Below are 14,752 nucleotides of genomic sequence, written 5' to 3' on the forward strand. Positions count from 1 at the left end.
GCTTTTCATTTCCACTAATAGCAGCTGCCTGGGAAAAGTTGTACATCATGACATTCCTCCCATTGTCACAGCCCTCCTAGAGGTGTGTCCATGGGCCATGAACTCATGGGGTATTATTTTAAGGATGAGTTATTCAAAGGCAAAGGTTCTCTTCATCTGTGTCTGTGATCATCTCTGGGAACAGAAGTTTTCTTCTCTCTCTAGGGCCCAAGGGTCTTCATCAATCTCATCTCTCTCTCTCTCTCTCTCTCTCTCTGTTCAAGCTTCTTATGGGATCACAGGTACTCCAACATCTGCTTGGCTTCATCAGTAGATGCCTCTCCTCAGATCTACAGTTTGAATACTTCATACCCCCATACTCATGAATTAAAGGAGATACTTCAGTATATCATTGTCCATCTCCATGGCCCTACCAAAAGAATATTTCAGCCCCATTCAGCATCCCCTCATCCTCCTTTCACCTAAGGCTTGGCTCTGTCTTTACTGACCTTGGTATTTTCATATTGTCTTTCTACATGTTGTCACTCTGTCCTTTTATCTCCCTGGAGAGAGGAACAAGGTCTGCAGGTCTCATCTATATAGTTAAAGGGTTAATTCTTGCCCAGTGGCCACAGCAACCACAATGTTGGATTTCAGGCCATGCTGGGCTCCTCCCTCTGTCCGGCAGCCACTGGTGGGCGTCGTGCAGTCCTTGGCCTGGAGCTGTCGGTGTGGGCCGGGGGTGATTTAGTGTCAGTGAGATGTCAGCAGCCATGGCCCGGCCCAGCCTGGGACCGGAGCTCTGCAGTCCCCATCCGCCACCTGGGAACCACTGGGGTCCAGCCTGGCCTCCCCCAGGCTGCAGGGGAGCAGGGACAGCTCCACCAGAGCTCTGCTACCTTTCAAGGCCAGAACCAGAGAGAGAGAGTTCCTGGGCTTGTGGTTTTAAAAGGTGGAATGCACAGAGGCAGACCTAATTTCTAAATGGTGCAAAATGTTGTCAGCTCTCAGAACTATCCAGCTATTGGCTTGTCCTAGGCACAGAGGAAGCTCCCAGCAGCTTCTCTCAAAGAAATCACTTCTGTGGGGTTTTCTTACTTCTTTCCCCAAATGCCAATGTCAAACCACCACAGTGACCCAAACAGGACCTAGCATCACTGAGAGATTTATTCCTATAAAATAAGGATAATGCTTTTGATGCAGGGATCTTTCTTAGGTATGACCTTCACATCTCATGATGATGATTCCATCCTTAATGGAGTTAACATCAGGTTCTGAGTGCCCAATTCCCATTTAGTTGGCAGTGGAGAGCATGGAGGGGAGGAAAGGGAGAAGGATCTATGTTTTAGAATGGTTTAGATTTTTTCAACCATTTTCTGACAGACTAAAGAATTAAATAAAACTCTGACAATAGTAAACTTCTGCACAAGTAATTGCTGCAGAAGGTTATAGAGGGTAAAGACAAGAAGAGTAATGATGGAAGTGATAAAATATAAAGTATCAGTATAAAAGAGTAATTTGGTAATATTTAGACACTGTTGTAATCGGCATCCTTGGATCATAGCACAAGTGAACAGCAAAACCATTTTTACATATTTAAAATATTAAATTTTATTGTCAAGTTAAAACTTCTTATATAAAACATACAAAATGTAGGTCTCACAGTACAAATAAGTAAGTTAATAAGAGTCCATCTTACCCCAGTGATCTGGTTTGTTTTCCCTTCACTGGAGAAGCAGAAGTGTTAAGTCCATTGCTTACTATTAAAAAAAAACCAACAAAAACATCAGACAAGTATATTGAAAAATGATGCAAAATTCAAAGTTATTCATGGTACCATAATTGGCTGAGCTGCAGAAACTTCTAAGGAGTTTAAGAGGAACCCTTGATTGTGTGCTTTACAAACAGAAGATCAGTAAACTTTGGTTGCAGTGTCCAAAGAGGTCAAGATTGTGGTGAAAATGCAGTTTCTGCTGGCTTAAAGAAAGCTTTATATAAAAACCACATGCTAAGAAACAAAAAGAATATTTCTTGCCAAGTCAGCAGCAGTCTGAAGGTACAAATATCCACACCCCAGAAAAGGGCTGGTTTAGAAATGACAGAATGAGAAGTTTAAGACTGAAAAGTTTCACAGTAGATTAGTTTGTGATCCATTAATTTTTCCATTTCTTTCTTCAATACAGTAGTTTCTCTTTTCCATCAAAAAAATCCGCATCAAAATACCAAAGCAGAACATCAGCAGATTAGCAGGTTGTGGTGCAACATTTGGTTTTCCATTTTTGTCCTCATATTCCAGCTTTCCCAGTTGTGGGAAGTAGAAACTCCAAGACAGAAAAGATGGAAGAGGCTGATGGTTTTTAACCTGAAGCAATCTTCTTTTGTATGTGCAGATCCTGGCTATAGACACTGTAAGGGCAGCTTAAGACTGAGTATCTTTACTGGGTGCTGCAATCAGGGGCTTTATCTTTGTCTGAAGTCCCAAACAAGTGCTTAAGGTGTTCTTCTGTAGACTCTGTGCCTGCAGGGCGAGTATCTGTAAAGAAGACAAGAACATTAAAGCCTTTCTCAGTTAGACATGCAGCAGGAATACAGTGATTTAATCTTGATTAGTGTTTTGTACGTCAGCTATGAAAGCTTCCCTCTGAGGAGCTTTGTGTTGTGAGCAAAGCTGTGCTATTACCAAGCTGGCCACCAATGAGCCAATGTTCTTACTGTAAGCCTGCTAGTAATACCTCAAAAACTGGCTACTCTTCAACATGTCTGCTGGGGCCTTTTGAAAGCTGTGAGAAGCATGAGGGTAGAAGGTCACTAAAAGTCAGCAAGCCAGATATAAGAAATCTGAAGTGAAGCTGAGGAACAAAAGTTATCATCATTCAAACAGTTATTATTGCAGCTGGAGCCAGGCAGAGTAGCAGATGGAACATCAAAGACTAAAGTCTACCATCTTGAAAAACTTCAGAAAGAAGTTCACCAGCACTTAATTTTATATAGTTTTACCAGAAATTTGTGCTTAACCAAGGTAAAGTTAAAAAGTAAGACATTTTAGAGCACCAGCTATCTAATAAAAATATTTTGTTGATTCACTTTTACTCAACACTTCCACTGCAGGAAAAGGGAAAAAAAGTTTGTATATTCTTCAGTGGGTGAAGGATTCATTTTGGTATTTCAGTTCTGTAGAGCATACAGAAAGAAGCTACACAGCTCAGATGGTCAGCTTTTCAACAGAAAGATGACAAACCATTAGGGAAAACTGTTATCATGCAAGTTTCAGATCTCAGGCCACCCCTTACATTTTGCATCTTCAAATCTTACAGGACACTACCACTGCATTACGTACCTGTCAGCACACCCAAGTTGGAATTATCAAAGAAATTTGTTGGACAAGTCAGAGGCAGTGGCTTTGCTATGTCCTGAGTTACTATTTCCTGAGAAACAGTTTCTTTGGAGGGTGAAGGCATTTGCTCTTTAAAGAAATATGACACTGTCTTCTTAGGAGACTTGGGTATTGTCTCTCGAGTAGTTTCTCTCGAGGACCGTTCTCTCCATTTTAGTGCTCTTTCCTTCCATTTCCTGAGTTCCTCTTTCAATTGAAGTTCATCACTATGAAGAAAAGAACCTCAGCATTCAATTAAGAAAAGTTTAAAGTAGCTTCTTTAAGGAAAAATTCCTGAAGAACAGACAGTTCCTGTACTTTCAGATGACATATCACAGACATGGCAGTACAATAGCTGTATATCTTGGTTTCAGAGGATTTTTTTAAAGCTGAAATTCCTTCCAACACATAATTCAAGTGTATCTTCCAGCATTTAAAAGATTCTTAAGGAAGCAAGCAATTTAAAGGTCAAAAGGCCTTTATGACATTATAAGCCATAAAACTAGCTTTAAATACAAGTTTATGATGTGAAATCTAAAATAAATGCTTACTTCCATAGGTCTTCCAGAAACACGAATGATATACATAAATACAACAAATGATTTGATATGTTGCTAAGTCAGCTGTCCACTTACCTCAGCAGAAGGTCATTTTGTTTCTTCAGCTGCAAGTTCTCTTTCTGTAGCTTAGCTTGTTCAGATTTTAGAACAAGTATTTGTGTGCTCTGCACAATACCACTGCCACCACCACAAGTAAAGGGCATTTGGGATTGCTGAGGATCTGCTTCTTTCAGCACTAGAAAACACATTTACACATGTATCTCCAGATAATGTGTGCATTATCTGGAGAGTGGTTAAAATCAAGCCAATAAATTTTTTAGCCTATTCTTTCTTGTGGTCTAACATGCGAAATCTCACTGGGTCACAAGTACCATTATAAGTTAATCTTTTTTCTACACTAAATACACCTCCCAGTATTCACACTGCCAGGGAGATATTAAGAAACATGATGTATTCTTCACTGGGCCATTTAGAGGTAAAATAGTTATTGTTCCAGGCATGTCATAGCTGTGATGAGAACTAAATATTCATATGTCAAGGGAAAAGTGGCAACATGAGCTACCACCACTGCAGCTTATCCCTCCACAAGGGCAAACGTGGCTAGAGAAAAACACAAGAACTACTGTGATTTTAAATGCCATCCACATGCAGCTAATAGAATCTACTTTCCATCTCATCTTCCAGTGCAGCCAATACTCCTCATACCCTTTGAGTACAGGGCCTGCATCTCAATCTGGTCTCTACCCATATAACCTCAAAACTCAATGTTAAATAGAAAGGACTCTTTCATGCTATTCTTGAATTTACCAGTAACATCTTGCTCTTGGTGTGCTCTTCTCAGTTCTTCTTTTAGCTTTGTTAACTGTTCTTCTCGGTGTTCTGCAAGGGCTTTATAATTAGCAAGTCTATATGAGGCAGGAAAGGAGGGAAAAAAACACAGAAAACCTCAGTTTAATAGTTGTTTCAGTTTAATTCCAAATAGCTATCAAATACAAGACACACCCACATTATACAAGAAAAACTACATAAATCTGGGTGGCAGTTAGATTTTAGGTAAAGTGTACTCAAAAGTTGGACTAATTATTTTTGGTGTATCTTTTCTCTCTAGGGACGTAGAGAGTACTTTCAGTTACTGCTTTCCCCTTCCCTGCTTTTATCAGAGCATTTATTTCATCTATGGTTGAACATGGTTAATTGAGAAATTTTGGTGGGTGTACAGGGAAGAATTTTTGTAAGCAACCCAAGGTGGATATAGATTTTGCTTTCTCTAACGACCATAAAAACTTATAACACCTCAAGATGAATGCTTACTTCTTATTGTGTGAGAAAAATAAAGGCAGAAGTAGAAGCTAAGAATGAAGTAGTTGAGAACTGTAAGAAGATAAAATTTGAACTTACTTCACTTCAAAGGAGTTGGTTTGTTTCATTCTTTCCAGATTACACTTTACCAATTGTGTTTTGAGATGGTCAATTTCTTCTTTGTACAGCTCAGCACCTTTATCTAATTTTGCCTGAAAAGAAAATATTTAGTACAAGTAAGGGCTTTTTACTCAGCAATGAAATGAAGGGTTGTTTACCTTGTATCTTTACTATGATCTGCTAGATTTTGAGGGACAAGACCAGGAGCAGAAAATTATTTTTCACTAGGTGGTTCACATTACCAACTAGCACTACAGTAGCAGTTGGTATCCTACTCTGGTGTATGACATGCAACCATATTTTAGCAAGTTTTGCTGACTTCTGTGCAGATATAAATCTGGTGCAAACATATCACATTGAGTTAATAGTTCATGCTTTGGTGTAAAGGTTTTAAAATGTTTCAGAAATGCATCACATACAAGTGAAACATTTCCTTTCTAAATATGGGGTCTAAATGTTGCCACTGAAGGTTGCAGTGGTAGAATGTGAAATTGCCTGCAAAACAGTCAAATGGAGTGTTTTACTCTAGGAATGCCATAGAGAACAAATACATTGACTATAGAGAGCTACATTTCACCTACAACTGTTGTCAAGCATTCCTTGTGTCTTTCATTAGAGGAGAAAGAGAAGAGTGAAGTATTTTGCTCTTACCTGAAGACTCTGCTTCTCTGATAAGGCAGTCCTAAGGCAATTATCCATCTCATTCAGTTTGGCTTGAAGTTGGGTGAGCTCACTTGTCTCTGTTCTTGCTCTGATCTGTGCTTGTAACTTGATTATCTTGTTGTCTTTTTCTTTGACACTTTCTCCTACTTCATTTATTACATTTTCTAACTTCTGAATTTTTACTTCCATAGCCTGAGATATATAAATCAATCAGTTATGTGCAGTTATGTCAAAAGGTAGTAACAGTAACAGCATATGGTCATATTTTTAGCATGAATTAGCAAAAACCCAAACCACACACAAAAAAAATCCAACACTACAGGCTCTGTGGTAACTCTTCATGTCCAGCTCACTGTTTAGTGTCATCTTTTAATATTCTAGAACACTCGAGTCTAAGAAAAGAAAAAGTGCTTTGGAGAATGGTAACTGTGACATAAAATCAAAGAGAGAAAATGAGTTCTCAATTCCTGTGATTAAATAGAACATTCTTTTCGAGCTTCATGTCTGACATAGTGAATACCACGTACTTACAGGAAGCATCAAGAGTATCACCCTATTAAAATCAATATTTCAAAAGCAAATAAAAACATTTCATTGGAATTTCTAAACCAAACATCTCTTTGTGTACAGAAATCAGGCAATTAAAATAATCATGTTACAGGCAAAAGCTCAAAATTCCACTTTGGAAATAAAAGAGCTACTAAGATAAAGTGTACTCTATTTGTATTGTGGTGGCATAGATTTACAGTTGCCACCAATTCTTATTTTCGGTTTGGAGTAATCTCCTTTAGAAAGCAAGCATCAAAGAAGTTTGCCTTAGAAACAAGTATTGGTACCTTTTTATCTTGTTCTGCAGCCTTTAATTTATTATGAAGCCTGTAATTTTCTTCTTGTAATGCCAGACTGGCAGAGCCACCAGAGGCCAGTTTTTCTTTTAGAGTGTTTAGATCCTGAAGCAACTCTTCATTTTTCTCTTTTCTCTGTTTTAATTCAACATCAGTATTTTTACTATAATTAGCAGTTCTGGCGTCCAGCTCTGAAGAAAGTTCAAGGAGTATCTGAAAACCAGCAGCATCATATAGAATAATTTAAAATAATTTTTTAATTTGCTAGAAATATGGCAAGTGAAGAAATAGGAATAGAATAATAGAATTAGCCTGTATTATTTTCACATTGTTGTTTCAATGCACCATTTGAAAATGCTTACTGTCAGAAATAGTACCATTATCACTCAAAAGAACAGTTGCATTTCCAGAAGAGAGGGAGGCAGGAAGGGGCAGAAGAGAAGATGATAGTGTATTGCATGTTTACCAGTATTTCTGCATTAACTCAAACTCTCATATTAGAGAAAGAAAGGAATTATATTGGAAAGACTTTTTGAATGTCAGCCACAGAAAACGGTAATTATTCACAGATTTTTTTTACTAGAATGTATCCACAGACTTAAGGAAATTAAACCTACATATTGGACTATTCTAGAAGCCTAAATATTTAACATGTCAGATAAATAAAAACTTAACAATTGTCAGGAAATGACAATGTTTACTAGATTTTTGTTTGTTTGTTAAAAGCTTTGATCCACATATTAGGATCAGGGAATTCTTCCAAAAACCTTGCCAAAATCCCAAAGAAGTCAAGACTCACTATTGACACTACAAAAGAAACTATTCAAAGTAAGCTAAACTTCAGATTTAATCAGCACGGTGAAATCTCGTGAAATCCTGTTCATGATGCACTAAACCCTGAAAAATGCTGTCCAGGTTTCCAAAAGAGGCAAGAAATAAGCATAAGAAAGAAATGAGTGTAAATATAAATTTAACTGAGCGTTACAAATGGCTGTAGTAGCTTTGATAAAGTTGGGCAAGAAAAGTAACATTTTCCAGAATTCAGACTAATAAAACCCCAAATCAACAACCCCACACCCCCTCGCATTTATTACCTGGAAAATCTTTTAGAAAGCAAGTTTCCAAGTTTGGATGCATGAAGAGTCTTTAAAGTCTTAAGTATTCCTATGTCTTACAGCTAGAGTAAGTGCTGATAATAAATGAATGATCATTTAAGAGCCTTTTTTGTCTTTTGTTTTCCATCATAGGCATTTGCAGACTGCTTACACAAAATACATTTCTGATTCTATAACATTTAATTTTACCTTTACTTTCGGAGTCCAGAATTTAAGGACTTGCATGAGCCTTTCATTATCTTTCTTTAGTTCTTCTTTCAGTTCCTCTGCATCCCAGTGAGTTCCTGAACAAGCTTCCCAGAACTGTATTGTTTCTTTTCTAGCACTTTCTTCGTTCTGTAACTCTGCTTCTATGCAGAGAAGTTCATGTTCCATTTCTGATACATCTTTGAGAATGCTCTTAAAGAAAAAAAAAGGAATTAAAATTTAAATACTGGTTTGATTATCACGTCTAAATATACCTTCTGTCCTCTCAGCTATCAGTACAGCAGTAAGTCTGTTTTAGCATCTAATTATCATATAAAAGGAGTTTTGCTAGACTTAAACTTACACCCTATTGGGAAAGCAAGAAGACAATCTACATTCTTGGGGCAGGTGGAAAGGGGGAAAAAAAGTGCTTATTAGCAAAAGTTTATTTCATTGTTTTAGAACAATCTTGGTATTGAATAGTATGTACTGTAGAGGGCAAGTAAGTAAGTAACATTCCCACTGTTTTCTAACCTATTAATTTTATTTTCAGCTGCTTTACAAAGCAAAATCCTCTTATTACAGAACTAGTAGCATAACAAAATAACTCTACTCCTTCACCCCCTTTAAGTGAAGTTTTAACAGATAAACCCAATGCCAGTAGATTCCCACAACCACGTGACTCTCTGCCTTGAAATAGGTCTTTATGTCTATTTTTGTTCCCAAATATTACCTCTTCATGTAAGTGGAAACTCTGCAGCCCTTCACTGCTGTTTAACTCTTGAGATGATACTTCATTCTGCTTCAAATCAATCTTCCTGAGACATTGAATCTGGGATTGTAGGTGATTTTGTTTTCTTTTTTCCTCAAGCAATTCCATTTCATACTTGTGAACGGTAGAGTGATATTCTCTTTTCTTTGTGCAAACAGAACTGAACAGAAGCTATTGCAGAAGCACAGGATGTGTCAGTAAGCCTTTTTTAAAGCTGTACCCTGCATCCAGCTAAAATACAGTATTTTATAATTAAATCTGTTTACTCTCTGAGCCTCTAAATGTCCACTATAGCTAACCCTTGACTAAGAAAATCAGGTTCACATGTGCATTATAGTAATGGCATTTAAGCCTTTTAGCTGAGACAGCACTTTTCCAGGATGCTATTTTTTGTAGACTCCACAAAAAGCCAAGAAGTCTAAAAGGCTCTAGACAGCCTTCCACAAATCTAAACTTTGAAAAACAAAGCAAAGTGTTCTTGGTTATAATTATTTTCTCTTGGAGCTGTGAAAGGTACAGATGATCTATGAGAATAAAATCACCATGCTGATTTAAAACTTTATTCTAGCTGAGCTTGCTAGTTGAATCTTAAACATCTTTAACCATGAAAGTTAAAAGCCACCTATGGAAAAAATTAATAAACCTAAAATAGCTGAGTTAAATTATAAAATGAGGATCTTTGGAGTATTAGTTCAAATTCCATGTTAATGGATATTTATGGACGTGACTGACTCTCAAGAACCTCACACCCTCTGTCCAAGCCTGTGCATGTTTCTATGCTCCAATCAAAAAACCCTCAGCCCTTAATATTTCATGGTAAATAAAGAAAAGCAAGAAACTTTATAATTTACTGTACTTCTGCATATGTTAACAGGAATTCTTTCCCAACTACCCTTAACCTTTTTGCTGAAAATTTTAGTCCAATGGGGAAACTGATTCCAAACTGGGGAAAATCTGCAAGGCTATAAAATCATTGAACTACTTGGGTAGTTTTGCAGAGTAAGCAAACATATCCAATTCATCTTGCATGTCTCCTTCCTCGACAGAGGAATACATACTTAGTCATCTATTATTTAATTTATAGACTACAGAAAGAAAATTGCATTTTCCAATTAAAATAGAATAATAATGAAATAATTCTGTGCAAAGTAGCTGAACTACAGTTAAAAGCAAAGTTTGATTTACAAAACTAAGTAGTTCCAGTTTTCTAAGATTGCAGAGCAATTACTATCAACTTATTTTCTCCAATGTATGGATTCTCAAAACCCAAAGCTAGAGTATATTTAAAATCCTAGCTGTTACCATTGAGAGCTTATTTAAAAAAACCCAATACCCAAATCCAAGCATATATATACAGAGCATCCACATATCCAGCATTTTAAGTTGGTACCTTCAATTTGGTCAATAACTTCTGGAGATGACTGTTCATTTCCTCATTTTTAGTTTGAAGAGTTTTGACTTGTTTACTCTGCTCCAATGTAAGCTGAGGCAGTATCACAGCTATCAGTGCTTTCTGACTCTTCAGTTCACTCTTTAGCTTAAGAGACACTGTAGAGAGACATTCGTATCTCTTCCCCATATTTAGGAATTTCTCAAGAAGCTCCTAAATGCAAGTGAAACAAATTAATTTGTTCACAATAAGGAAAAGTGTGATTAGCTATAAACAGAAAAGTAAAATAAATTACCTTACTCCAGGACTAACCGCTAGTACAGTGTGGTTTTACAACGGAAAAAGTTATTAAGACTTCAGTTTTGAGTTGCCACAGGGATATGACAAAATCACTAATCCAGGCACAAACCCAGATAATTTCTTAGTTTTCCAGCAAGTCATTTCACAAGCTCCAGTTGTGTTTGTGGTTTAGATTGCCTGGCCACATCAAGACTTGTAAAACAGGCATGAAAAAAAAATTATTGGCTGTTCATTGGCAAACACAAGTTTGCCAGCTAGCCTTCCCTCAGGATGGACTCCAAATTTTATCTGCTTCTCCTTTCTTGAAGGAAAAGGGCTCATGAAGTGGGTTCTAGCACTCTGCCATGAAAAGAAAGGTTGAACAAGCAGTGAGGCTCAGTAGTGCTACAGGCTTGAAGACCCAGTTAGCTCCAACTCCAGTATCATGTTTAATTATGTCTATGTTATACACTTTAAAATAAGTATAAAACCCCCCTGACATACTCTCTCCATGTTTGGTTCTTAGTTGAAAGAACTAAGATTCACCAGTTTTCTTAACTCTTTGCCTCACAGTTAAAACACTGGAACATTGGGAAGATGCAGACAAGATCCTATCTATAGAAGTCAGAAGGGGATCAGCTCTTAAAGGGGATCAGCTGACATTAACCTCCTTCATTATGCTTCAACTTTATCAGTTGTGCTGGTAATTTTGTTTTCCCTTGGATTGTGGTTCGTAAAGGAAGTTCTATGTTGTAGGGTTTGAGCTCTGCACTTTGTAGCTTGAGGGTTGTAAGGGTTTGTTTTGTTGAGTTGTAATTTATTACTTCATTGTAATTTGGTATTTTGGGTTTGCAGGGCTTTGTTGTTGGTTGTAGCTTATTTTTTCATTGTAATTTTATTTCTTGTTACTTGGGTGCCAGATGTAACAACACAGAGTGCCCAGACAGTGTGAAGGAGAGCCCTTTCTTGCAAAAAGCAGGCCTTTTTAAGCAGTTAGCCAGTTAACAGTTTACACACTTTAAAGGCACAACAAACCCAAATCCACCAGCATACACCAGGATGTGGACATGCAGCAGTTACACACCATGTCTCTCACATCTCTCTACCCCTATTCCAGCTGAACTGTTCTCTCATAGTTCCCTTCTACTTAGCTGAAGCAGCAGGCCTGAGCCATGATTTTACAAGGGTAACAAGGCCCTTATTATATAAGGCTTTACCTATATGCAACAATACACAGTCAAAAATCCAGGTTTATTTTGGCTTTCAGTAGGTTACTAGCACTTCTCATGTCTGTGTGAAAATACACTCAGGATAGCTAACTAACAAAAGGTCTGAGGAATTCCTAGTTTGAGGGCAGAAGCACTTCAATGAAACTAATTTATTTAATACCAATTTAGTATTTGATGGGGAATACTGGAAGGGAGAATTTGGGGGGATTTAACAAAACCAAAGTGGCAAAGTGCTTCTGTTTGATGTTCAACAAGGGGAACTGCCAGGTCACAACACTCCCCATTGAAATGCTACAGGCTGGGGGAAAGTGTCTGGGAAACTTCCCAGCCTGCTGGTCAACAGCTAGCAGAACATGAGCAAGTGTGTGCCCCAGGGGCCAAGAAGGCCAATGGCATCCTGGCTGTGGCAGGAATAGTGTGGCCAGCAGGCCTAGCAAAGGGATCAGCACAAGCAAGGCCACACCTCACCAAGAGAAGAACACTGCGGTGCTGGGAAATGTCCAGAGAAGGACAATGGTGCTGGGGAAGGGTTTGGAGCACAAGTCCTGTGAGGTGTTGGTGAGTGAGTGGGGGTGTGAGTGGCCTTGTGTTTTCCTGGACCACAGGAAGACCTTACTGCTCTAGAACTGCCTGAAAGGAGGGTGGGGGTTGGCCTCTTCCCTCCAGTAACATGTGGTAAGTTGCACTGGGGGAGGTTTAGACTGGTTATCAGGAAAAATCTCTCAATTGAAAAGGCTGTCAAGTACTGGAACAAGCTGCCCAGGGAAGTGATGTAATCACCATCCCTGAAGCTACTTCAAAGATGTGTACATCCAGCACTTAGGGACATGGTTTAGCAGTGATCATAACAGTACTGCTTTAAGGGTTGAAATCTATAATCTAAGAGGTCTTTTCCAACCTAAATGATTCTGTAATTCTCCATGACTAGTTATTTTAATTGGGGTGGCTGGTAATGAAAGCAGGTGAGACGTTCTGTGAACATTAAACTGAACTTCTCAGTTTGCATGAGATGTGCAATCACTGTACAACAGCAAATCAACTGAGCCCATGGTATGCAGCATCTTAGCAGGATACGCAAACCATTTTATACATAATGAACAGAGGCATATGCTCCATGACAAGTGTCATTAAGTTCCTACGTACATCCTTAAAACAAGCAAAAAAATAAGCTTACCTTAATTTTCAAGGCTTTTTCTTTCAAGCTGTCATCAGCCATCTGCTCTGCAATATCCACTGGGTGTACCTGAATGGACATATTATTCAAGTTTTTTCTCTGCTTCAGTTGTTCTAAAGCATCTTCTAGTTTTGCCTTTGTTTCAACACACTGAAATAAAAGCACACATATTTAAGTACCATTCGAGATGAGAAGTTATGAGTAACTCAGGTATGCAAATTGCAACACTCACCATCTCAGAATTCCTTTGCAATTCTGTCTTGAGCTGGTCCCGCTCAGACCTGACACCCTGAAGAAGTTTTTGTAGCTCATCTTTTTCTTGATTAACTGATGAGATTTGTTCTTTAAGTTGTAAAGAGTGACTAGCTCTTTCAGCTAATAACTGGTCCTTCTCACATGATATGCTATTTAGTGTCTCAGTTAACTGTTGAATCTACAATGAAGAGTGGAGAAAAACACAAATCACAATTTGATGGCCATGGTCTTCATACACCCTATGAAGTAGTCATATCAGTTGAGTCAAATACAAAAATCACAATTCTTAATTACTATAATTGACACTAGCAGAAAGAAAAGTTAAAAAAAAAATTTGCATTTTAATAACATAGAAAAAAAATTTACAAGGAAGAAGAATAGCATGACACCCAAAAAAAGCCCACATCAGTCAACTCTGGTCTTCCATAAAGCAAGATGAATCAGAGGAAAAGTCAATCAACCTAAGTCTATATCAAAAGAAAATTAAAATAAATAGAAGATGAGCATAAAAATGGACAATATCTTTACTGAAGAGTAATATATGCTAAACTGAAGCAATCCTCAATTATACTCATTGATTTACAAAAGAAGAATTTGACAGGTGAAAGGCCTAAAAGAAAACACTACGAAAAGAATGAGTTGGCAAGAACTAAGTCCAAGACTTTCAGACATTGTCTGGTATTCAGAAAATGTGAAAAACACCAAGAATTCAAAACCCAGTTAAGTTCATGCTGTCTACAAAATGCATTTTAAGAAATTGGAATACATGTTCAAATACTGATAATTATATTAAATATGCACACATATGATAAATTTACATTCATTCCAAAGCTTGACTAGTCCAATAGGTTACAAAGTTGAGACCAGTAGACAATGTTATTACTAAACATCACTAAAGAAACTTAGACAAAACCCTTTGCCTATGTTCATTTACCAACCATAGAAATAATGTGTTGAGAATTAAAAATTAAATAGTTTGAGCAAATGTTAAGCATATCAGTAACAAAACATCAAAATACATAATAGTGACTAAACACCAACACTCCTCACCTTGCTTGTTAGGCTGTGCTCCAAAATCTCTGACTGCCTCTGAACCTTTAACAAATGTTCTTCCCTTTCTTTACAAGTCTCTACCATTTGCTGTAGCTCATCTCTCTCCTGGTTAAGTAAAGTGATTCTCTCAAGCTGCTGACACACTTGCTCATTCATTGCCCTTTCAGTTTGCTCCTTTTCTGCCACCAGGTTGCCATACTCAGCTGAGACACGAGTCAGGTTTGCAGTGACTTCAGTGAGCTGGAAAGAACAAATCCCAAATAGTACTGGTATTAATAAACACCTCTTCCATGGGCAAAAACAATTTGGTACTTGGGAGAAAAAACAATCCTAATAACAGTCAAGTTTCTAAATTTTCTTATCCCAGCAATGAGGTTTGGACTGAAGAGTTATTGGATCATCACTCAGAAGCACTGTGTGTACATATGGCTTGTTATAAATGGACTGTTTTAAGAAGACA

The 14,752-nt window shown here is 37.7% G+C and overlaps 1 protein-coding gene across 1 annotated transcript in view; it reads right to left on the reverse strand.

The window, feature by feature from the left end:
* Nucleotides 1–1,564: 1,564 nt before the first annotated feature.
* Nucleotides 1,565–14,752, reverse strand: part of CENPE (centromere protein E) — a 39,191-nt gene continuing 26,003 nt past the window's right edge. The window contains exons 28-40 of the mRNA XM_019006221.2: nt 14,290–14,622; nt 13,217–13,417; nt 12,985–13,134; nt 10,303–10,515; nt 8,874–9,083; nt 8,144–8,353; nt 6,831–7,052; nt 5,983–6,186; nt 5,311–5,423; nt 4,720–4,817; nt 3,988–4,147; nt 3,317–3,579; nt 1,565–2,512 (exon numbers count right to left, since the gene is read on the reverse strand). Coding sequence (XP_018861766.1) covers nt 2,415–2,512; nt 3,317–3,579; nt 3,988–4,147; nt 4,720–4,817; nt 5,311–5,423; nt 5,983–6,186; nt 6,831–7,052; nt 8,144–8,353; nt 8,874–9,083; nt 10,303–10,515; nt 12,985–13,134; nt 13,217–13,417; nt 14,290–14,622 — 2,475 coding nt within the window. The 3' untranslated portion in view covers nt 1,565–2,414. The remainder of the gene's footprint in view (nt 2,513–3,316; nt 3,580–3,987; nt 4,148–4,719; nt 4,818–5,310; nt 5,424–5,982; nt 6,187–6,830; nt 7,053–8,143; nt 8,354–8,873; nt 9,084–10,302; nt 10,516–12,984; nt 13,135–13,216; nt 13,418–14,289; nt 14,623–14,752) is intronic.

This window comes from Parus major, chromosome 4 (genome assembly GCF_001522545.3).
Source record: "Parus major isolate Abel chromosome 4, Parus_major1.1, whole genome shotgun sequence".
NCBI classification, from domain to species: Eukaryota; Metazoa; Chordata; class Aves; order Passeriformes; family Paridae; genus Parus; species Parus major.